Source organism: Lutra lutra, chromosome 9 (genome assembly GCF_902655055.1).
Source record: "Lutra lutra chromosome 9, mLutLut1.2, whole genome shotgun sequence".
Classification (NCBI taxonomy): domain Eukaryota; kingdom Metazoa; phylum Chordata; class Mammalia; order Carnivora; family Mustelidae; genus Lutra; species Lutra lutra.
The window spans coordinates 129,699,113-129,722,613 of record NC_062286.1 but is presented as its reverse complement, the minus strand read 5'-3'; the positions used below and the strand labels follow the sequence as shown (position 1 = coordinate 129,722,613).

Sequence of the window (23,501 nt, the reverse complement as noted above, 5' to 3'; positions counted from 1 at the left end):
CAGGCAGAGACAGAGAGAGAAGCAGGCTCCCTGCCGAGCAAGGAGCCCGATGTGGGACTCGATCCCAGGACGCTGGGATCATGACCTGAGCCAAAGGCAGCCGCTTAACCAACTGAGCCACCCAGGCGCCCCACAAATTCAGATTTCACTATTTTAATTAGAGAATGAAAGAAAGAATCCAATATGAGGGAATGCGTAGTTTTTAAAGTAAGCTTAAAGGATTGAGAAACAACAAGCAGAGCATTCTCTTATCCCTGACACATTGCATTATAACTTGTTACGTATTCCTGGTGTTATAGTACACCATCGAGGCCATCTTCATAAATATAGTTGAACTGAGAAGTCCAATCCTTTCCCCTCCCAGTTTGGGGAATTTAATGTGTGATAACCTCTTTCTTGTCAGTATGGTTTTTCAAGTGGCGTTATCTTTATCATTACGTAGTTCCAATTTAGTAATTACTGATTATTAGTTGGTTTTCAACTAAGCCCTTGGGGAATTTTATTTCATTTATAATCACATCAAAATTACATGGGCTTCTGGGTTCTTTCAGCAGCCAACAGTCCAACAGTGATACTGTCACTAAGTGCAGCAATTCATGCTAGAATAATCCTTATGGTGTTCCATTATGATAGCTTGTGATAAAAATTGATTTTAAGGTGAAAAGAGTTGTTTTTATGATGGTACAATTAGAAAAAATAGAGCAAAGCCATTCTTGGCTTTGAATGAAGCCTATGAATGAAACATGCATTTTTATTTATAGCATTGTACAAAGACCATTGTGTGAACCCTGTCTAGCATATTAGTCTAAACTAAAATTGTACAGTAGGCATTGTGTCATTCTTTGAAAGTTCTTTACCCCAATCTTTTGTGACTTAAAACAGCTTTGCCACTTCCTGTGTGACATCGTGTTTTCTAGATTATTTTCTGGTTTGTTTCCTTTTATGTAGATCCCTTCAGTTGGTGTTATTTTTCTTGCCTAAAAATCCTTAACTGAAAAGTGCTTTTAACTATTTTCAGAAGAAACCTTAGAAGATATTCAGGCCAAGGTACCTTGTGATGGTGATTTTGAATGGCATTCACATAACTAATATAGCTACCAAAGTATGGAGGTACCAACCAAGCTGAGGTAAAAGAGACAATGAGAGACTGACTTCAGGTCTTAAGGGCATTTGGCCAGGATGAGATAGAGCAGGAGGGGAAAGAAACATCAGAGTTGCCACTACCCTCTTGTTGATTAAATTCTCTCCAATTATGGTTCCCTACCTAATGTCCAGAAAGGTGGCCAGATTGTCTTTCCATCTTTTTTTTCTTTTCCTTTATATTAACATTATTTCTATTTCCTTGGTGTAGATTATATATCTCTGTGAAGAGTTAAGAAGGAAAAAATCTAATTAACCAATTAATACAAAAGCCCCCTTTACCAGTCCCAATATTTGCATTTTCAAACCACCTCCAACCTTCCAGTTGGTGGGTTATTAAATTATGTGACCAACAAAAGGGGGGGGAGGGGTTGGGACAAGGGTTTTTTCCTTGACTCTTTAAATCTTAATTATGCTTTGTGACCAGTTCCCTGAAGTTATTTTACTTTTGGCAGCTTCTCTATTCTTCCTGTATTTCTGAACTCCTAGGTTTTCCAAAAGTTCTACGTGACCATGTGTTAGGTTTTTTTGTGTATAGGTCTTGGTGATGATAACAGTTTTGCTTTCATAACTCTCACTGAAACCCACCCCCCCAACCCTCCTCTAACCTGAGCAGCCCTCTTGGGTGGCAGTGAAACTATCAAAAACTTCAGGTCTCATTTTCTCCATATCTCACCCAAGATGGAGGTATAAGGAACTCTTAAATAGAGGTGAATAAACAAACACTTGGCATTTAAGAAGAAACTTAAAATGGTCTAAGAGTTCTCTTTTTTACAGAAGAAACATAAGCCACACCATCCAGATATAATTGCTTTAGGCTATTTAGTGAAAATAGATAGTAGGAGGCAAATTATAATCAAAATGGTTTAAAGATAAAATAATCTTGAATTTTAAATAATCTTTCAAATAATTGCAAAAAAATTTCACTAACTTCAAAGTAAAATATTTACCTCCTTCATTCTAACTGGAGCCAGCTTTGCCCCAAAAGTGTGTAATACAGGACTACTTTGGTCTCCCCAGTACTAATATGTAGGTGCTCACAGAAATGAATATAATTTGGTAGTGTAGTAGTCCTTTTCATACCATGTAAGCAAATTATATCACATTAATAGAAACATGCCCACTAAAATGGTACCATATGTTCTGTACTCTAACCTAAATGTTCAGGTCAAGTCAATGTTTAGTAGAGAAGTTTTCTTTATTCACAAGACCATCCAATAATACCTGGAATCCTGCTGGGAGATCCCGTGCTTATTTAAAAGAAATCTTCACACCCCTACTACCCTCAGTATATTCCATAGAAAACTACTTAGACAATCAAAGAGGTGACATTTCTTTCTGAATCATAATCACCCCATATTAGAGAGCAGTACAAAGTAAGTAGACTAGGTCAGTAGGCCCCTCGAAACCTAAACCAATATTCTTCACAATAACACATAAAAGAACTAATCATTATATAATGTGCAGTTGGGCTGTTGCTGAGCTTTTGGGGTTGTAAGTGAAAGTGCAACTTGCCATACCAAAGCAATGGTCAGATATTACTATTGGCCAAGTCCTGTATAGACGTTATTTTTTTAGTTTTATTTTTTTTTTAATAGAGGGATGATAGCATTGTGTCTACTTAATTGAAAGTGTGAGAGGCAACTTCGGGTGAAATATGCTTCTCTTATTGTTTAGATTTATGTTACCTTCAGTTTATCAAAAGTCATTCTTCTCCTAGATACAGCAGAAACTTGACTTAAAATGGAACTGAAGATTATTCTCACTTAAATAGGAACTCAAAGTTGACAGCATAGCGGGGTAAGGTCTGTAGCAGACCTCTTAAGTTCTGTGTTATTACTGTGATCTCTCACACCGTAGGACTCTGGTTGGAATTTTTTAAATACATAATTACTATTTTAAAGTACTCTAATTATGTGAGTGCTTAATACCATTAAATGTCATTAGATACGCTGCCAGTTGCTTAATATGGAACATGGAGAACAAAACTACACTGCAGCGGGACACAGTTTCATTTCTTCATGCAACCAAAGATTGAAATTTTTAATACAGTTATTAATCTGTAAGTCACATAAAAATTGTCCTGTGTTATCTTGCGATGTAGATTGGTACATTTCTTTAGATAATTCATCAGTTCTTACTCATACATGGTGTTTTTATTATTCATTTCGGTTTTTGCAAAGCAGATTTGTTTTGTTTTTAGCAAGTAGGCCTTAACTGCACAAACTGGCTTTTCTGTAAGTTTGTATGATTCCACTGTTCTCCCTTACCTGGTTGTAAATGCCACACTTCTCTAATGAAAACTTCTTGTGTGGAGTGTTTTACTACCTAACCAAATGCCAGTTTTTATTCTGAAGTACTTACCTGTGAGGATTGTAGTTGCTAACATGTAATATACTTCGTTTAGGAAAAAAATATTCTTCTCTACATCTCATTCTGGAACATTCTATACAATGGAATGCAACACAAGGCACATTAAAAGTAGGCCCTGCTTCATGGCATATTGGCAGTTTTAAGCAACAGAGTCCGGCTGTTTCTTCTTTATAACATAAAATGGAATTATTTTCCTTTGCTGCTTTTTTTTCTTTTTTCTTCTTTCTTTCTTTTTTTTTTTTTTTAACTCTATCTCTCCTGTCTTTCTCCCACTCTCCTGCCCTCAAAAAAGAATCTTGGAGCTGGCACTCGAAGAGTTTAGAAGGCAACCTTTTCTACTTTTGGAGGGGGCAGTTAGGTTTAGGACTTGATAGCGTGTTAAAGCATAAACTGAGGGACATTCCTTACCAAACCATGACAATGTACTGCCGTAACTTAATAAAAATTGCCCAAGTGACAGTGTGTCTGCTGAATGGATTTTCTTACACCATCTGGTTGTCATTGTAGTTTTTTTGTTGTTGCTTTCATTTGAAATGTGCTGATGATTTTGTTTTTATTCCATAGCATTGAACAGATGGGTTGATTATTCTTTTCAGATATTAATAAGGCAGCGGAAAGAAGAAATATGAATACGGCTCCATCAAGACCCAGCCCCACACGAAGGTAAAGTACCCTGAAGCAGTGAGTTACCTTGGGAGAGTTGGGCTCTGGGGAGTTAAGCCCAACTTCGTACGTCAAGGGTCTTTTCTTCCCCCCAACAAATCAGAAACGCTCAAGCAAACAATAAGAACATGAACGTTGTGTGAAGGGCCTTGCTGCTTTTTTTAAACATACATCAGGAGATGCAGAGAAGCTTTGCGTTTTCGGTGACAAACCCAGCAAGTTCAGCTTGCAACATGAGTTGCTGGCGATCGGAAGAGGATAAACCTCTGTCTGTCCCCAGCTCACGTGTCGTTGGGAGCCTCCACAGCAGGAGGAGTGCCCCAGGGTCGTTGGTGCGCGCCATGCTGCGCTGCAGTGGGCAGCAGAGATTCGACTCTTCGTCCCAAATGGCTTGCGGGCCGCACGTGAACCGGGTTTATGGACAGCGCTGCTTGAGAGATGGCTGCTGCACCTGTGCTGCAGACCCCTGTCTGCACGCATGCTTGGGTTACCGTCTGAGGGGAAATAAAAAGGGCAAAAACATTCCAGCTCTCAACAGTCTCCCTTTTTCTTAGCTTTCCTGGAAACAAAAGGCATTTCCCTAATACATTCTTTCTTCCAGTATCTACAGAAGAGATAGTCCTGATGTATACCCACGAGATATGCATTAAATTGGCCCCTTCTCTCAAAGAAGAGCCTGTTTATGTTACCATATGCACCAAAGAGGCGTTATCCAAACTAGCACCCTAACCACACACGAGTGGATGCAGTGTGTGCACTTCTGTGTGGAATGCAGACAGATTTGATCTGTTTCATATCTGGTGTCTCTTCATGGCCAGATGGATACTCAGTAAGGATTTTGCTTTTACCTCTAAGTAAAAATACCAGTTTTCCACAGTAAACTACATACCTAAACTACGTACCATGATAGACTACGTTTCTTATATTGAACTGAACATTGCTGAGTACGATGAATCCTGGTCTGTACTGCTAGCACCGCAGATCACCTGGTATATACCCAGCTAACTTACACATGACATACAGCTGTCTTTCGAGACAAAAACACCTCTATTTTGTTCCCCACTCATAGGAAGGAATGGCTGCTGTATGTTTGGTGTATGTTGCCCCCACTTGGATGTGAAGGGTGGGTATTTTCTAAGATACCAGGAATAGATTATACATGATTGCTCTGCAGAGTTCAGGCAGACGGTAGCAGCAAGGTGGTGATTTCAGTTGGCTTCTCTGAGCACTCTGCCAGTGCAGAGGAGTTGATTCTGACACCACAGCCACAGCTGCACTACAGCCACCGGGTGGATGCCCTGGCTGGCCATTGGTCTCACTGCAGAAGTGAACATGTACATTGGTATTCTGTCTGTCCGCTCTCACACTGGAAGGAATGCCTGTAACTTACAGGTAAATACTGTGCTGATTGATTTTGTGGGCATGAGTGAGTATCCTGAAGAACTTAAATGAATCCTGCAGAACTTCAGCAGTTCCGTATAATGTCTCCTTCTATTATGCCGCATCAAACCATGCTGTAGATGTTGGGAAGTCCCATCTGTGTTGCTTCTCATGCCCCAACAAACACGGAATACAGAGGGTGAAGAGTTTACATCTAATGGTCAGAAATAGAGGGCGCCCATTGGAAGCTGTGGTTGCCAAGAGGCTTGAAAGGAGATAGAGTGTGTATCCGGTTTCCAAGGAGCAAGAATGCATGTGTTCCTGAACTAGGTAACTTACCCAAAGGAGTATGGAATTGGTATCTACAAAGACACTGGCTCCACTAGTAAAATCCTCTCCCCTCTCTTGTCCCCATGATGCTTATAATCTCTGGATCATGTCTGTGTGTTTTTGCAGGCAACACGCCTTTCCCCCGCCCCCGCAAAAAAAAAAAAAAAAAGGCACATCACAGAATAGAGTAGTTCCTATTTGTGCTCTTGATTTGTGCCATCTTATTAATAATACTTAGTTAAATCTTTTTAACATTTCCAATTGATTATAGGTATTCAGCAGACATTGGCAATGTTGAGAAAATAACCATCTCCCCTGCTTGGAATCCAATATAGCTATTGCCAGAACATTAAATTAAAAAGATTAATTTCATCCCCTCTTAAAATGCAACTCTATAATTTCTTGTGTAATGGAAGAAATAGCTATATGCTTTTCTTCTTTTTTTTAATAGTAGATCCCCCTACCAAAAAAAAAAAAAAAAACCAACATACAAACAACATTGGAAGGGGCTTTTAAAATGTTCTCCCTGGGACGCCTGGGTGGCTCAGTTGGTTAAGCAGCTGCCTTCGGCTCGGGTCATGATCCCAGTGTCCTGGGATCGAGTCCCGCATCGGGCTACTTGCTCAGCGGGAGCCTGCTTCTCCTTCTGCCTCTGCCTGCCATTCTCTCTGCCTGTGCTCACTCTGACAAATAAATAAATAAAATCTTAAAAAAAAAAAAAATGTTCTCCCTACCAGAGACATAAATACAAATACGTCACTTCTATATACCCTTTTAAAATATCACCTTCCTCAGGGCACCTGGGTGGCTCAGTTGGTTACGTACCTGCCTTTGGCTCAGGTCATTGACCCCTGTGTTGGGCTCCTTGCTCAGCCGGGAGTCTTTTTCACCCTCTCCCTCTGCCCCTCCACCCCACTCATGCTTGCTCGCATGCATGCTTTCTCTCTCTCTCTCAAAATCTTTTAAAAAAAATAAAATACCACGTTCCTCAAATAATTTCTAAAATGAGGTTGTTTGGGATGTGAATAGGGCAGTAGCCTCCTGCTTCTTTTTGCAATCAATGGGAGGCACAGTTGGGCTCGTTTAATTGCCATCAAGAATCAGTCTTCCCCCTTGGTGCCGTGTCCCTAACTGGGTTCCTCAGCGTGTTATTTAACATGACGAAGTGTCATACAGTTGCGCTTAATAAGGTTCAGGGAAGGAGGATATTCACATTTCGTAAATCTGTTCAGAGCCCTGTCTAAAACCTGAGCAGAGAGTCCCAGTTTTTTATCTCTAAGAATAAAAATTTTAAAGCCAGACAAACTTGATACTGTATTCAAAACAGAACACTAACATTTTGATCACACTGACCATATATTTTCTCTTATGGTATACCAATAAGGCAGAAATAAAATGGAATAAGTAGGCAAGATGGACAACTGGCTAGCCTGGAAGAGGCTAATCATTTCTCCAAGGATGAACACTGGGTATCACTGGGTATCACTCTTCGGGTACATACTCCCAGTCAGAGCCTTGAAGTAATTCAAAATATACCAGTCTGTTGACAACTGCCAAACTGCCTTCATTTGGCAACCCTAATCAGTTACGTGTCCCCCAGCCAGACGGAATGCATTGTTCACGGGCAGGGTGGGGGGAGTATATTTGTGGCAGATAGTTCCCTGGAGTTGTATTTTAATGTGTTCAGTGTTGCTCCTTTTAATAAAATTATTTCTAAACATGCTGGCAAGACCTTTGTAACACCTTGTTTTTCTGCACGTTAACCTTGACTGTCAAAACACCTAAGTGTCTTTGGGAGTTTTCACAAGATTATCACCTCTTCAGATGGCTCTGTAAGCCACAGTTCTGCTGGCATTGCTCTCTGTTCGGTAATGTGCCTCCCCAATGCCTCCAGCTGTCAGTGTGTAATTCTGACACACTGTCCAGCTGAGCACAAAACTCTGCATCAGGGATCCCTGCTCTGGATCAAATTTCGGCCTGAATTCTCATCATTTAACCCTTGGACCACTTCACTGGACTCTTGAGCACATCGCTTAGTTGCCATGTAGGCTGTCTAGCATTGGTGCTAGGCACTGGCCCTTACTTTCTTCAGAGACTGTACCGTGATTCTGGTTGTACCTCAGATGTTCTCAGTTTCTGTCCTCAGCTCAACACCCTGGCAGTCCAGGTCTTGGAACATATCCCTACACAATTGTGGCCTCCAAGTGAGACTCGATTTCCTAAACCTTCCTGTCTGACATTAAAAAGAGCAAATAGAACTAATTTGTCTACACCAAAAGCTCTGCAGAGAATTTCCCCTGTGTGTTAAGGATGTTAGGTTTGGTGCATCTCGGTGAAAGTCATCGGGGATCGGCTCATCAGAAATATACTAGCTATAGACGAGTTTATGATGTGGCTCAAGATGACTCCTATCTCCGCTAGTTCTTTTGATAACTACAACGCTAGCTCTTAACGCTAGCTCTAGGTGGGCCTCGCAAGTTAAGATTCCAGGCTGTGATTACCTCTGCACTAACACTTAAAGAACAGCCATCGGTTCTCAGGAAGTGCCGCCTCTACCGACAAAAAAAGTCGTATTTGTCCTTGAGAAAATCATCAGCGTTCTTCCTAGGGAGAAGCATGGACACTTAAAAAATTTGGATCTGTGAGGTGCGATAACTCATTGCACCCCATGTCCTACCAGCACCTATCAGCAAAATTCTGCACAAGTCTGTTGTCTCCGTTTCTCACAGTAACATGGAGCCATCATGGTGGGGGATCAACATCACGCAGCAGCCAGCCATTTTAGATAATGATATTTGTGGACAATATCTGCGACAGAAGTACCAGCAACTACTGAAGTTGGTTTTTTTTTCAGGAACGGCCAAAGAAAAAAAAAGCTCGCCCTCCAAGGGAAAATATTCCAGTGAACAGAAAGGAGATGCTGACAAAAAAGGACAGAGGCCTTTCTCCCTGACATTCTGTAGAGCCAAGGCCAAAGAACACCATCCTGGGCTTGAGGTTTCGGTCTGTGGAGGAAGAGAAGCTTAAAGTCCATCACAGACTTCCAAGATGATCATCTGTCCGTTCTTACTCTGTAGGCTTTCAAATGCCTAGCGCTCTGCATACCTCTTGGTAGTCCCCGGAAGAGAAGCTGTTCTACCAGAAGCACATCACTTTACCATCTGAGCCATGGCTTTTCCCGTCACCCACCCTTCTCTTCCCTCTCAGATGTTTCCAGGTGATACGACTGTATTTCTCTCAAGGCAAAGAGCATTTAGCTTTTTCCCCAGCTGAATAGATGAGAAATGTATAGCAATTTTAGTCGTATTTGTCATCTGCCTTCAGTTTGTGGACTCCAGTGCTGAAATTTGTTTAACTGGTTCTGTTTAAAAGGTTCAGTTCTTTTTAGCTTCTAGTGACCTGGTACCTGAGGGTACACTGCGGTTGTTCTCCAGTAAAACACCTCTGGGATGAGATTATGAACCCTATTGTGCTCCAGAAACTTGCTGTTATCTAAGGTCAAGTATCTCATTCAGAGGCTTCCTCCTTGTGCACTCTGAATCCTGCACCCTGTACCTCCCTTTTGTTAGCTGGTTCTTGTTTTGAGAAAGTTGTTGGGGCCAGCAGCAGGAGCCCTTTTGTTCTGGGGAGATCTTTGTTTGGGTCCTAAAGTGACCCTAAAGGTTTTTTTGTTTTTGTCTCTAGAAGAACAGCTTCTGCCACACTGCTCGTCTTTTGGAGAAAGGAGAAAAGCTTTGCCTTTTCATATTATTATCTTCTCTGTTCCTACTTCCACTGTTCTTTGGTTCTTTCCCCCTTGTGAATATCATCTTTTCTCCATTTTACCCAGAAAGCAATGAGGGAATTAGTAGTTTTGTTGCATATGGACTTTAGATTCATTGAGGGGAAGGGAGTGCTTGCCTTCTCACACTGGAAGTGTGATCTGAGACTTTGGGAATCTAGGGTTATGGTTAGCCTCCAGGGATGGAGGTAAGTAAGGTAAGTTTAAGGTATTTCAGTGGATTCAAAACCATGAGGACAATATGGCATTTTTAATTATCCTAAGGCTATGAATAATGTACTATGACTCGGTGTTCTTAGCCATATCCCCACCCCTTGTTGCCACCACCTGAAGGCTTTGTGTATGGTCTGTGGTCTGTCAGGTTCATGGTATCTCTCATCCCTGATTGCCAAGAACACTTGAAATCTGATTCTATCTCTAATGACTACTTCTGACTGCTCCCCAAGGCAAGTTTATCTGCTGATCATTAATCCAAAAATACTTACTTGTCTCTTTCCATAGGATCCTGAGTTTTTGCCCACATTATATACTCTTATCAGATGTTATACACGTGAGGAAGATTCTAGGACATGATAGAAAAAAATAAAGAATCTTGGTTAGTCTGCACTTTAATAGGAAAAATCTTTAGCGCCTCCTCATTTAACCCTGGTCTCCCATGTTTGCGCCCATAAATCAAGAGTGCGTGTGAGCCTTAAAATATATGACAAGGACTTTTCATAGATGCAGAATTGGCATTTAAATTCTTTTTACTGTGCCCACATGAAGTAAAATTGAGGCTTTCTACCAGACTTGATGGCATTGTGATGGCTGCCCAGTGTGTGTAATCATGGTAAATGACAAAAGCTTAGACAAAATATGACAACTGCTCGTAAGAGGCTTACAGTTGAGTTGAATAATTCGATTTATTAAACATTACTGAACTCCATGCTGATGTCCTAGGGATCCAAAGACTTCAGGAGAACTTACTCTTCAGTAGAGAAGCAGTGTAAACAGGTAATGACAGAACCCTGTGATAAGTGCAGTGATAGAAATACATACAATGTAAGTTATGGGGTATCTGCTGCATGTCAGACACAAACTGACCTAGTGGGTTTACAGTGGAAAGCCAGACGGACAGCCCTTGTCCTCATGGACTCACGGTCTAGTAGAGCAGACAGATGTTACACAAGTAAATAGATATGTCGAATTGTGATAAATGACAAGTAAAAACAGTGCTATGAGAAAGTGTGGCCAGGATTTAAGGGCAGAAAATAAACTTTTAGACTATTAGAATCGAAGGTAAGAGACACATATTACACTGAGACCTAGAGAATGAGTATGTTCTGTTCTCGCTGCTCAAGCAGAGGCATCAGGAAAAGCCTTGGCTAGTCACAGCTGAGAGGCCAGTGTGGCAAGATAGTGTTCGAACTTCGGAGGGGAGGGAGTGAAGTTGGAGAAGACAGCCAGGACCGTGCAGTACCTGACTTAACCTTACTGGAGATTTTGGATTGAATTCTGAATACGGTGGGAAACCAGTGAGAGGTTTTTACATATTTGAAAAAATCACTCTAGGATAATACAGAGAAAGAAAAGAGGCAAGAGCAGAAATGAGGAAGTCTTATCCCACAGTAGAAGTCTCTTGCTGTGGTTTTAGGGAAAGGTCATTATGGGTTGGCCTTCAGCAGTACTAACGGACATAAACATGAACAGAATTGATACAGATTTTAGAGAAAGAATGAACAGAATTTGAAAATGGAATTGGAAGAGGGGATGGGGCTTTGGAAAAGATGACATTCAGCTTCTTGGCTTAATGATCTGAGTAGGTAGGTGTGCCATTTATTGAGATGGAAAGGACTGAAGGAGGAGCATTTTTGTTGGGGAAGTTCGAGAGTTCGGGGCAGATTTTATGGAGGCGGTAATCCTTAAAGTAGGTCAAGCAAGGAGACGCCGTTGTGAAAAGGTAACTATCAGAGATGAGTAATAGAAATAGTAAGTGTTCTAAGAGTTGAGCCGCAGGAAAGATCAACACTTATTAGGGAGATTAGAGAAGATCTCTTGGAAGATTTGGGACATGAACTTTCCTGTGAGGTTTGGGTGATCCTGGCATTAGTGCAGGAAAAATATTCTAAGTTGAAAAACCATGTGAACAGAAATCCTGAAGCAGATAGGATCATTCTAGTTAAGTCCTAAGAACAGAACAGATGAGATTGAATCAGGAAATGGGGGGAGCAGTAATAGTTGGGAAGGGTCCGGATTTGTTAGGGAGGGGTACCTAAAAGTGTGATTGTCAAGCTGTGATTAGTAACAGGTGGAAATCTGATAGTTAATCTGATGTTTATATGTTGAATGAATTGAAATCTGGAAGATTGGTTTTTGGTTTGGTTTGGGTTTTTTGTTTTGTTTTGTAAACTTGTGAATCCAGTAGGAATGAAAAAGAAAAGTGAACAGGATTCAAGTGACTTAATGGAGAAAGGAAAGGAAGAAATCAACATTAACTTTCAAGAACTTAAACCTTGGTAACCAGGAAGATAATTTCCAGCAAAAGTGAAAAAGTCGGGAATGGGACTAAGAAGTGGGTTGGATAAGAAGTTTAATTTTAGATATGTTGAGGTTTAGTTTCCAGTGGGGTAGAATGTCTCATGAAGCCCAAACATATCTGTGACTTCAGACACTGTTCAAAGACCCAAAAAAAAAAAAGGGGGGGGGGGGGGGAACCAGGTTCTGCATTAAACTCAGATTGAGAGAGACCACTACTCAGTAACTGTTGAGAAGACAGAGAAGCTGAGTGTTCTTATACTTTACTGTGTGTCATATTGTACTTTTTCTTTTTTTCCCCTTAATTTGACTACCCTACTAGATATTTTAAGTGAGATTTTCTGTACTTCAGGAACAACTACTTTGATCACTGTTACTATATATGAAATTGTGCATTTGCTCTTTTTTTTCTTCATGAGTGTTGCTCCTTACTATGTCCCTCCCCAACTTTTCCCCCTTTTAAAATCTTTCAAACATGTCTAGTGGGAGAAAACAGGTTCTGGGGGAAAGATGCTTGAACTTTGAAAACCTGGGGAGATTTAGATGATAGCATGGCATGCGTAGGGAATACCGAACGGCTCTGGGACAAATACCTGACCCCAGTCGAAACCTTTGGCTTTGGATCTACATTCTTCTTTTGATGTCCTAATCTTTTGGGATCCTGAAACCTACTAGTCTTTATTTGCTAACCAGATGGGTGACTGTCTTTAAAATTTTAGTCATGTTCTCACTGTTTGGCTGCTGTGTTTTAGAGAAAAATGCTTGGAGAGGGTGGGGACTTCCTCCAATAAAGAGCTGAAGGGTTGGCTACCTTCAATTTCTTTGTCTTAGCTCCTCCTTGCTACCTCCCACAGAGATCCATATGGCTTTGGAGATGGTCGAGATACAAGACGTGATAGATCCCCAATCCGAGGAAGTCCAAGGAGAGAGCCCAGGGATGGCAGAAATGGCCGGGATGCCCGTGATAGCAGAGCCATGCGAGACCCCCGAGACTTGCGGGACCACAGAGATGCCAGAGACATTCGGGATCACAGAGACAGCCGAAGTATGCGTGATGCTCGGGACATGAGAGACCTTAGAGACTTTCGTGATCTAAGAGACTCTAGGGATTTTCGAGATCACCGGGACCCCATGTACGACAGATACAGAGATATGAGAGACTCCAGAGAGCCCATGTACAGGTACATATGCAGCCATCTGCTTGGATTTTTGTTGGTTTTTTTGGTAACAGTCTTTTTTATGGGTGTTCTGTTGAACAAATTGAAAGCTTTGTAAGGGCAGTGACTTTATCAGCCTTGTATTTCCAATGTCTAGCAAGTGGCAGATGTGCTACTCAATAAATATTTGCTGAATGTGTGAATGTTTGATGAATTATGCTTAGTGAATGAATCTGGATCTCCATGTGACCTGTGAAAGGCAGCATTGTGCAAATGGAAAAAAAAGATGGATCGCAAATTGTTCTGGCAGTGCAGAAACACAGGGAAAATGTACGCGTGGCCAGTAGGTCCAGGAAAAAACACTCAGCATCATTCATCAGAAGGGAAATGGAGATCAAAGCCACAATGGCCCACCCCTTCATACCTACTAGGCTGGCTGTAATCACTGAATCGTTTATCGAGGCAAACAACAAAAGAAAGTAGCAAATATTGGCAAGGTGGGGAGAGAGAGAACCCTCGTGCATTGTTGGTGGGCATGTAAAATAGTGTGGCTGCTGCAGAGGACAGTTGGCAGGAGGTTCCTCAGAACGTTAAATACAGCAGAATTACTCGGACCCATCAGTTCCACTCCCGGAACTGAAAAGAGGGACTCAAAACAGATCCTTGTATGTGAGTATGCATAACAGCACTCTCCACAGTAGCTGAAAGGTGGGTCTAGCAAAAGATGAATGAATAAAAAAAGTGATCTATCCATACAGTGGACTTGTATTCCAGCCATAAAATGGAAGGTAATTCTGACATCTGCTACAACAAGGATGGACTTTGAAAACGTAATGCTAAATGATGTAATCCAGACAACACAAAAGAACAAATACTGTATGATCCCACCGACATGAAATACCCAGAGAGAGCAAATGCATGGAGACAGAAAATAGATTAGTGGTTACAGGGATGGGAAGTGAAGAGTTTCTGCTTAGTGGGTACAGAGTTTCTGTTCTGAGTGTTCTGCTCAAGGTGATGAGAAATTTATCTGTGTATTTACACGAAATATATGTCTGTATGTATTATAAAATTAATATCAGTAGTTACTATCAATTATTTTGCATTTAGTTTAAGCCAGGGACTATTCTGAGATCTTTCTGTACATCCTCCCAGTCATTTGCAAAGCAGGTTAACACAGTCACAGTCACAGAGCTCATAAGCAGTGAGTCTCAGACACAGACTTCATTTGTCTAATCCCAAAGTCCTGCCTTACCGTGCCTCTTCCTCACAGAGGAGTGGGTGTTGAAGAATTCTCTCTATCTGAGTTTTGCAGCATAGGTGAGTTTTAACTTTGTGCAAATTTGTTCCGCTTTTCAGGAGAGAAAGCTCTTATGACCGATACCTGCGAATGGATGACTATTGCAGGAGGAAGGACGACGCTTACTTTGACCGCTACAGAGATAGCTTTGATGGACGAGGCCCTCCGGGCCCAGAAAGTCAGACTCGTGCAAAAGGTAAAGTAGCAGTTTATTTCTGTTACTGGTGAGACACTTGACAAATGGGACAGGAAACGAATAACTGATTGGAAAGGGACTGATGTTTTGGCGAAGCAGTCCACGGAAAGGAGAAATGCAAATATCCCTCTAATATGTAGGGAACGTACAGCTGAAAATAATTTATAAAATGCAAATTAGTACCGCCATCCGGTTTAGTCATGTAACAAGAAGAAATGAATATGGGATTCCAGCAGGAAGAAATGAACAAAAGATTAGAGCTAAAGAGGGTTAAGTGTTTGCTTTTTGCCAATTAGCAAAATAACTACAACTGTTTGCACTGCCTATGCATCATGTGGGGTTTTTTGTTTATTTATAATTTTTATCTAACAGCATCTCTTTTTTAGGTAAAGACAAACATGGTTTTTCTTTCTTTCTTTCTTTTTTTTTTTAAGATTTTATTTATTTATTTGACAGTCAGAGATCACAAGTAGGCAGAATAGCCGGCAGAGAGAGGAGGAAGCAGGCTCCCCGCTGAGCAGAGAGCCCGACGCGGGGCTCGATCCCAGGACCCTGGGATCATGACCTGAGCTGAAGGCAGCGGCTTAACCCACTGAGCCACCCAGGCGCCCCCGAACATGTTTTTTCAAATACTCATGTTTCATAATACATCTTTAAAGATTTTTAAATTATTTCATAGTTGAATTAAAAAGCTCTTTTAATTTGTAATAAAACTTTACTGCATGATTTTTTTTTTTACAGAAAAAATTAAAAATACCTGTCAGTAAGGGTCTTAAATATTTGTCCCCAAAATGCAAATTAAAATAATAACAGAATACCATCTTTTACCTATTAAGTTGGCAGGAATTTTCAGAAGTGACAATTCCAGTATTGACTAAGATGTGAAGAAATAGCACTGGGTGATCCACCCCTCTGGGGGATAAGTTAGTAACAGCCTCTCTAGAGTAACAGCCTTGGTGTCGTGTGTATCAGATGACACATTAAAAATGACCATGCCCTCTAATCGAACACTTCCATTCAGTGAATTTATAATAGTAAGGAACAATTACACTGGTTATTTTTAGGAGGTAGACCAGAGTGTGTTTATGTTACAGCCTTGTCCGACAAGTAGTTTGGGATTCACAGTAAGCCTTATGACTTATTTTTATAGAAAGTCACAGTCCATATTTCAGTTTGCCTTGTTGGTGTCTTACAGAGCGTTTGAAACGTGAGGAACGGCGTAGAGAAGAACTTTATCGTCAATATTTTGAGGAAATCCAGAGACGTTTCGATGCTGAGAGGCCTGTTGATTGTTCTGTGATTGTGGTCAACAAGCAGACTAAGTAAGAATCCTTTGGTTATTTCTCCTGAGTAAGGAGAAACGTCAGAAGAGAAATTAAGACGTCCTTTGGCAGCTGTACCCACTGGATTTGGGCTGTATATTCCAGCACTGCTCTCCTGTGTTTAGCCAGAGTTTGGTCTTTCAGTTGTAGCTTGACAAAAAAGCCATTGCAAACGGTCTTAGACCCAAAGGGAAATTTTTAGTTCGCTTGATGGGGAACTTTGGGTATGGCCACATCCAGGGTCAAACCATGTCATCAAAACTTAGTCTCTGTGGCGCCTTCATTCTCAGACATGCTTTCTACTTGAAAACGCAGAAGGGCGCTGACCCTAGACGTTTATCTTTGTAGCAGAAGCTTCTTTCCCTGTGCTTCCACCTAAAAGCCTGGAACTGTTTCTCACTGGACTGACCTAGCTTACTCTCCCATCCTTGAGCTAGCAGCGCTGGGATACCTTGATTGACCAGGGCTAGATTATGTGCCCATTCCTAGAGCTGAAGGTAGAATTAGGTCTGTGGAATCATGTGGACTCAGTAGAAGGGTGCATTCCCAAAGGGAAATTGGAGAGGGAGGGAATATATGTTGGTCATGCAAAGCAGCAGATGCCCCCTTCATGGAAAAACCCTGAATCCCAAGTGCTTTGAGAGGTGCATGTCTCTGCATTTGTCAGCCAAACCTTCTTTGTGAAGATCCGTGATCTTGCAGAACTCTTAAGAGACCATTCCGGGGGCGCCTGGGTGGCTCAGTGGGTTAAGCCGCTGCCTTCGGCTCAGGTCATGATCTCAGGGTCCTGGGATCGAGTCCCACATCGGGCTCTCTGCTCAGCAAGAAGCCTGCTTCCCTCTCTCTCTCTCTCTGCCTGCCTCTCCGTCTACTTGTGATCTCTCTCTGTCAAATAAATAAATAAAATCTTTAAAAAAAAAAAAAAAAAAAGAGAGAGAGACCATTCCGGCCAATCCAGAGTTCACAGTACCTTTTCGCGTGCCTCTTTTTCACATTCTTTCCTGAAGAGACCGAGCAGAGAGGCAGAAGGGAGCATAGCAGCTTGCAGGCTTTGGCACTAGCTATGTTCCTTTCCCCAGGTGGTTAGTAAATAACTTCATGTGTTTTCTAGCAGTTTGGGGTTAAAGAGCTAATTTCAAGGCAGAGACTAGGGAAATAGGTGTTGAGACACCAAGCAGCAGGCAGAGTTCCCAGGCTCTGGGCTGCCTTTGTTTAGAGGTAGATGCTGCTTTGACTGTAGATCGCTTTTTTTTTTTTTTCTCTCGACACATGGTAATAGCTGTCATTTTCCGAGTACCTACTCTACCACCCCTTGCTAGGCGCTTTACTTAAATTATTTTTAATCTTCACTCTCGTCATATTACATGTATATTCATTCAGCTCCTCTCTTAAATACATGGTGAAGCTCACTACTGGGCCTGTAATGGTCCGCTCACACACAGGGCCCCTTCCTGTTGTCGAGCTTTACAGCCTAGTCAGGCAGATGACAAAAAATGGATGTATTGGGCAATGAGCCCTAGGAGAAGAAATACATCAAGGATCTAATTTAGATTGGAAGGAAAGTCAGGGGAGTAACATGAACCGAGCCATATTGTTCCTGTTTAATTGGTAAAGAAACAAGTTTGTAAGAGGTTAAGGGATTTGCTTAAATCTTAACAACTCTATAAGTAAATGTTAAGGCTGGGATCCAGATTTATCTTTGTAGCATTAAAGCCCATTTTTTCCCCATTATATTATGTAGCCGCCCCAAAGACAGACACATGCCTCAAGTCTTGGGCAGCAGGATGGTGTTTAAGGAAGGACCACTGGACTACAGGGACCCAGAGAAGGACCTGTATACTAAGTACTGCACTAATGGCAACTTGTGTGTGACCATTCTGAGCTAGTTCACAATTGTTCTGAGCTAGTGTAAGGGAAGGAATTGGTCTAGATTCTTGAAGAGGGTTCTGGGGAGGCCACTGGATACACTAAGATTTGAACTCCCCTTAGGAGCACACACTGCTGACAGGTGCAGCAGCTACACACTGGGGGTGCTCAGGCAGTCCTCACCTGGATCCCGTTTGTTTCTACAGAGATTATGCTGAATCTGTGGGCCGGAAGGTACGAGACCTGGGCATGGTAGTGGACTTGATCTTCCTCAACACAGAGGTGTCACTGTCACAAGCCTTGGAGGATGTTAGCAGGGGTGGGTCTCCTTTTGCTATCGTCATCACCCAGCAACACCAGATTCACCGCTCCTGCACAGTCAACATCATGTTTGGAACCCCTCAAGGTACGGAAGCCCCAGTGGGTCGGATTTCCAGAGGTAGTCACTAGTCATTAATTCTTTCATGTCTTACTCACAAGAAGCAGTTTTGACCACATGACTTGTAGGTCAGCTCAAATATGGCAGGGCCCTTTTATAAGTACACTTGAGGAGACCTGCATGGCCACATTCTCATCTGATAATCTTTCAATGGATACAGTTTTCAGTGGATACAGCTCTGGGCCTGCTACAGAGAAGACATATTTAGCCCATAGGTAGAGACAGTGGGATCCCAGCAAATGTTTAACAGCTAGTTCTGAGGAGCGGGTAGGAGGCATTGTGGTGTACAGTATTTGTTGATCTCCATGATGTAAATGCTCCCACTGTGTCCTGTTTCAAGCCGCCAACATGAAGTCACTTCAGAAGAGAGGCGCACCGTCCGCTCTCGTCTGTGAGAGCAGGCCCCGGTGCGTCTCTGGTGTGGGCTGCTCTGAGTGCGGCAGAACCCTTCCTTCCTTTCACCAGGCCCCGCAGTAAGGGGCAGAGGACAGAACAGGCGATGAGGATGCTACCTGTGAGTGTGCTGGAGAAGTAGAAGGGGCAGGAGAGCAGGGAGGAGGCCCCAGAAGTCCTCGAAGCCCTTCCCTGAAGTCACTTTTATTTAGTATTTCGCACTCAGAATGTTGGGATTCGGCCAACTGATGTCCTTGTCATTGCTTCTCTAGTGGGGACTTTTCCCTTTTCCCACCACATACGGAATCTCCTCGCCTGACAGGTTATACACATAACCGTGAAGTATGTAAGGCTCTCCATTAGGTCATTCAGTCGTTTGTCTCTCTGAGGACTAGTTCTCAAGATGCGGGAGGATATTTATGTAAAGTTCTGAGGCTTCTCACCACCCTGTAAGTCACGTTGCCCGAGGGCGGGTGAGGAGAGGAAGCTGTTCAGGGTTACATTTGATCTTAATCCATGACCTTTGAACTGATGAATTCAAAAACAGTAGGCCGGCTCCATCCCAAGCATCACAGGGGAGAGCCAGGCTTTACAGGAGCCCTTTTTCTGGCCCCCCACAGCCTGCCTCCCATGCTTATTCCCTATGTGGTCTTTTTGAATCTGTGGGAGACTGTCGTGTTTCTTTGATTTTTGCTACCAGTCTGTGTGATCTAGGAATTCCCCCGAAGAACCAGCCCTGCAGAAGGTGTGTGTTCCCCACCAAAGAAGTCTATTCACTTTTCTTCCCAGCCTTCATTTCCTCCCCCCCCCCCCCCACTCCCCATCCCAAGACTTTTTGTCACCAAAATGGCTTTCTTGCTGGTTTGAGGTTAGGAAAGGCCTGGTAGACTCCAGCAGGTAGACTACACTCAGGTGTATTGGGGGAGAAAATAACTCCTGCCGTTGTCTCCTACAGAGCATCGCAACATGCCCCAGGCAGACGCCATGGTGCTGGTGGCCAGAAATTATGAGCGCTACAAGAACGAGTGTCGGGAGAAGGAACGTGAGGAGATTGCCAGACAGGCAGCCAAGATGGCCGATGAGGCCATTCTGCAAGAAAGGGAGCGCGGAGGTCCCGAGGAAGGAGTGCGCGGGGGGCACCCTCCGGCCATCCAAAGCCTCCTCAACCTGCTGGCAGATAATCGGTACCTCACTGCGGAAGAGACCGACAAGATCATCAACTACCTGCGAGAGCGGAAGGAGCGCCTTATGAGGAGCAGCACCGACTCTCTGCCTGGTGAGCTACGTGGCAGGGCCGAGGTGAAGTTCTGACTCTGCATTTCTCTAACCCCCAGGCTCTGTTGGGAGGGTGGCAGGCCCCACTCTTTGGGGTGGGTAAGGGGAGTGAGCCCATGCCCTGGGTTCTCCCACGGGCTGTCCTTACTGATGTAATGATAACTTAAGATTTGGGTACTGAATTTCAGTCCCTGTAGTGAATGTGGTGACCGGTGGGCTAGGATTGCTGGCCACCTGGTAACCGAGTTGGATGCCCTTTTGTCCTTAAGTCCTCTGGGGCACCTGAGCTGTTTCCTGGAGACAGCACATACCATGAAGTAGCCCCTTGGGGAAAGTGATGTTATAGTCTGTGTGTTATGTGATTGATGTGATCAGTGATTATTGTTCTTCCCTGGCTGCTAAGCCGCCTGCCCAGGGAGGGTACTTTCAACTGGATACCTCCTCCTTCTGTCTTTTAGGCCCGATTTCCCGCCAACCACTCGGGGCGACCTCGGGTCCCTCGCTGAAGACACAGCCAAGCTCCCAACCGCTCCAGAGCGGCCAAGTGCTCCCCTCTGCTACACCCAGTCCAGCTGTACCCCCCACCTCCCAGCAGGAGCTTCAGGCCAAAATCCTCAGCCTCTTCAATAGTGGCACGGTTGTGGCCAATAGCGGCTCTGCATCCCCCTCAGTCGTTGCCGGAAACACCCAGAACCAGAATTTTTCCACAGGAGTGAACAGCCAGCCTCAGCAGAGGTCACAGGCCTCTGGCAATCAGCCTCCGAACATTTTGGGACAGGCAGGATCTGCTCGGAACATGGGCCCCAGGCCTGGGGCTCCTTCCCAAGGGCTCTTTGGCCAACCTTCCAGTCGCCTGGCACCTGCCAGCAACATGGCTAGCCAGAGGCCCGTGTCTTCCACAGGTATCAACTTTGACAATCCAAGTGTACAGAAGGCTCTGGACACCCTGATCCAGAGTGGCCCTGCTCTCTCCCATCTGGTTAACCAAACCGCAGCACAGGTGGGGCGACCCCCGGCCCCGATGGGATCTTACCAGAGGCATTACTGAGGCTCAGTCTCTCAACTACCCCCGGTCCCTTCATCCCCTGGCCTCCCACCTACTGCGTGCAAATAGAGTTATTGGAGGATGTTTTCGGCGCCTCTCCAGGTCTACATCGAATGTCTCTACCGCCTGCTCTCACTTCTGCCTGAGCCTGTGTTGCTTATTCTTTCCGGCGTCAGAGTTTATACTGCATTTGGGGGTGCATCTTCTTTTGTTGTTTTTGTTTTTTGTTTTGTAGAAAATAAATATCTCTGGGGTCACTTGGGCAGTATAGGTGTCTGGGCTCAGTTTATATGTCATGGGTTTCTCTGGTCTCTCTGTGCACGGATTCGGAGGTTGCGGCTGTGGGAGGCGGCAGGAGGAAGCCGAGCCCGAGCGGCTGAGTTTGGAGTGGCGCTTTCATGTCATTCGCCACCGCCTTTGTTCATTTTGAATCTGCCAAGGTTTTCAGCTTGGCGCGGGCCGACCAGATCTCAAGCTCCGGTCTGCAGCTCCTGCCTCAGGTTGCGGGGGACCAGCCTGGCCTTGGCCGGCACGGCGCCGTCATTGTGCCCCCCATCCCATGGGTATGGGGTCTGCTTGAGGACTCACTGACCAGCTGCCCTGGAGTTGTCGAGAAGTGTCCGTGGCAGCCACAGAAGCAGGCGCTTTTCTACATCATCCAGGGTTGTGGGTTTAGGGTTTGTTTTGTTTTCCTTTTTCTTTTTTTCTTCATTTCATTGGAGGATCTCCAATGAGCTGAACAGCTACCATCACCAGCAGTTCAACAAGAACTGTGAACCTGGACCCTGACCACTCTCACCCCCTTAACGTTTCTGTCAGCCTCTCCCTCTCCAGTGCTAGTTTCATGGAGGTTCTGAGAAGGCAGCTCTAGACTCTGACAGGGAGCACCCTTTTTTTTTTTTTCTCTCTCTCTCCCCCTCCTCCCCGCCCAGTGATTGTTTCAAGCTTTTGGCTCAGAAATCAGGTTCTTATTTTCATTTGGATTCTTGTTCTGTTTTCTGAGCAGCAGGAAGTAGGGACCATTTTGATGTCAGACTTTTGGTAGATGGACATGTCCTTAATACAGGTGGCTGTTCCTAACTTTTGAGCCAGAGTGAAATTATTAAGAGGGAGGACTTCAGGCTGCTGCTCTAAATGGAGCCAAAGCGAGCTGCCGTCTCCCCAGGGAGGTGCTCATTAGAGCCCTGTGGATCACAGTCTCGAGGGGCCTCTGGCGGGACGAGGGAGAGCAGTGACTTCAGCTGAGTCCCTGCCAGTGGCTGAGTAAACAAATGATTGCAAAAATTCACGGTCCCCAGGTGGCAGCGTTTTATGTTCTGACATGTTTGTGTTACAGAGTGGGTTTTTTCCTCTTTGGAATTCTGTGTTGTTAATAAGATGAGATGATTACTTTTTAATTAAAATGAAAAAGTAAAACCTGTGTTGTCTTTTTGGGGCCTTCTGTCTGCAGGGGCATTCCCTCCCAAGGTCAGAAGGTGAAGGTCCCGGATAGAGCCCTGACTGCTTTCGGTCTGGCGTGAGGTCTGCCCCTCTCGTCCTCCTCCTGTGGTCAGGCCTGAAGACCTCCTAAGCCTGGGCTATCCTCACGCATCCCACCTACTTAAAAGCTTTTAATAACATTCCAGAGCTACAGCCTATTGGCTAATGATGATGTGGTGTTAAACATCCGTGTTTGTGTGGCAGCAGGCTTGTCCTCAACTCTAGGAAAGGAAAACAGGACCCTGAGGAGGCCCTTGCTGGCCAGTGGAGCAGGGCACCCTCCTGTTTTGATTCTGTTCAGTTGCCACCCTCTGTTCTGTCCATTATATGTGAGGAGTTGGCAGAACTCTAGAGTCCTAGAGGCCGTGGGAGCCTGGAAGGGCATTCAGTAGCCCCACCGGGACACCCTGGGGCAGGTGTGGTGAAGTGACTGGCACTAGGCCTCCGTGGCCTGGGGTTAGCACTGAGCCCGACCTGCCTAGTGCTTGCCTTCAAGGGATGTTGGCAGAGCTCTCCAGGACAGGGCCCCACAGCCATCAGAACACAGACCAGGCCCCTTCTGCCAGTGACAGGGTTTGATGATGCCAGGCTCCCGAAGAGCCACCTTGAGTGCCCCTCTTCCCACCTACTCACTCTTCCCCCTTGGGTGTCCAAACAGCACGCCTCAGGCTGTGAAGGGTATAATAAAATTATTTTTATTGCATTTTGTGCAGACAGGAGTCTAAAAAATACAGTAAAAGCTGTAAAGCATTAAATGGGAGCATTCAACAATAAAGGAAAGAACCCACGCGCTCCTTTCCGTATTGGCACAAAGAACACAAGATCAATACTGAGGCAGAGTGCGGAAT

At 44.0% G+C, this 23,501-nt stretch overlaps 1 protein-coding gene across 5 annotated transcripts in view; it reads left to right on the top strand.

Moving 5' to 3' along the window:
• NCOA5 (nuclear receptor coactivator 5) overlaps window positions 1-22,594 on the top strand; it is a 30,652-nt gene extending 8,058 nt beyond the window's left edge. Inside the window, exons 1-8 of one of the 5 annotated variants that reach the window (XM_047744772.1) lie at window positions 4,110-4,176; window positions 4,787-5,005; window positions 13,036-13,362; window positions 14,698-14,834; window positions 16,030-16,156; window positions 18,229-18,428; window positions 19,810-20,130; window positions 20,588-22,594. In XM_047744772.1, coding sequence (XP_047600728.1) covers window positions 4,995-5,005; window positions 13,036-13,362; window positions 14,698-14,834; window positions 16,030-16,156; window positions 18,229-18,428; window positions 19,810-20,130; window positions 20,588-21,177 — 1,713 coding nt within the window. In that variant the 5' untranslated portion in view covers window positions 4,110-4,176; window positions 4,787-4,994 and the 3' untranslated portion in view covers window positions 21,178-22,594. Of the gene's footprint in view, window positions 1-4,109; window positions 4,177-4,786; window positions 5,006-13,035; window positions 13,363-14,697; window positions 14,835-16,029; window positions 16,157-18,228; window positions 18,429-19,809; window positions 20,154-20,587 lie in introns of those variants that run through there. The other 4 variants (XM_047744771.1, XM_047744775.1, XM_047744776.1 and 1 more) reach the window with 4 other exon arrangements.
• Window positions 22,595-23,501: the final 907 nt, after the last annotated feature.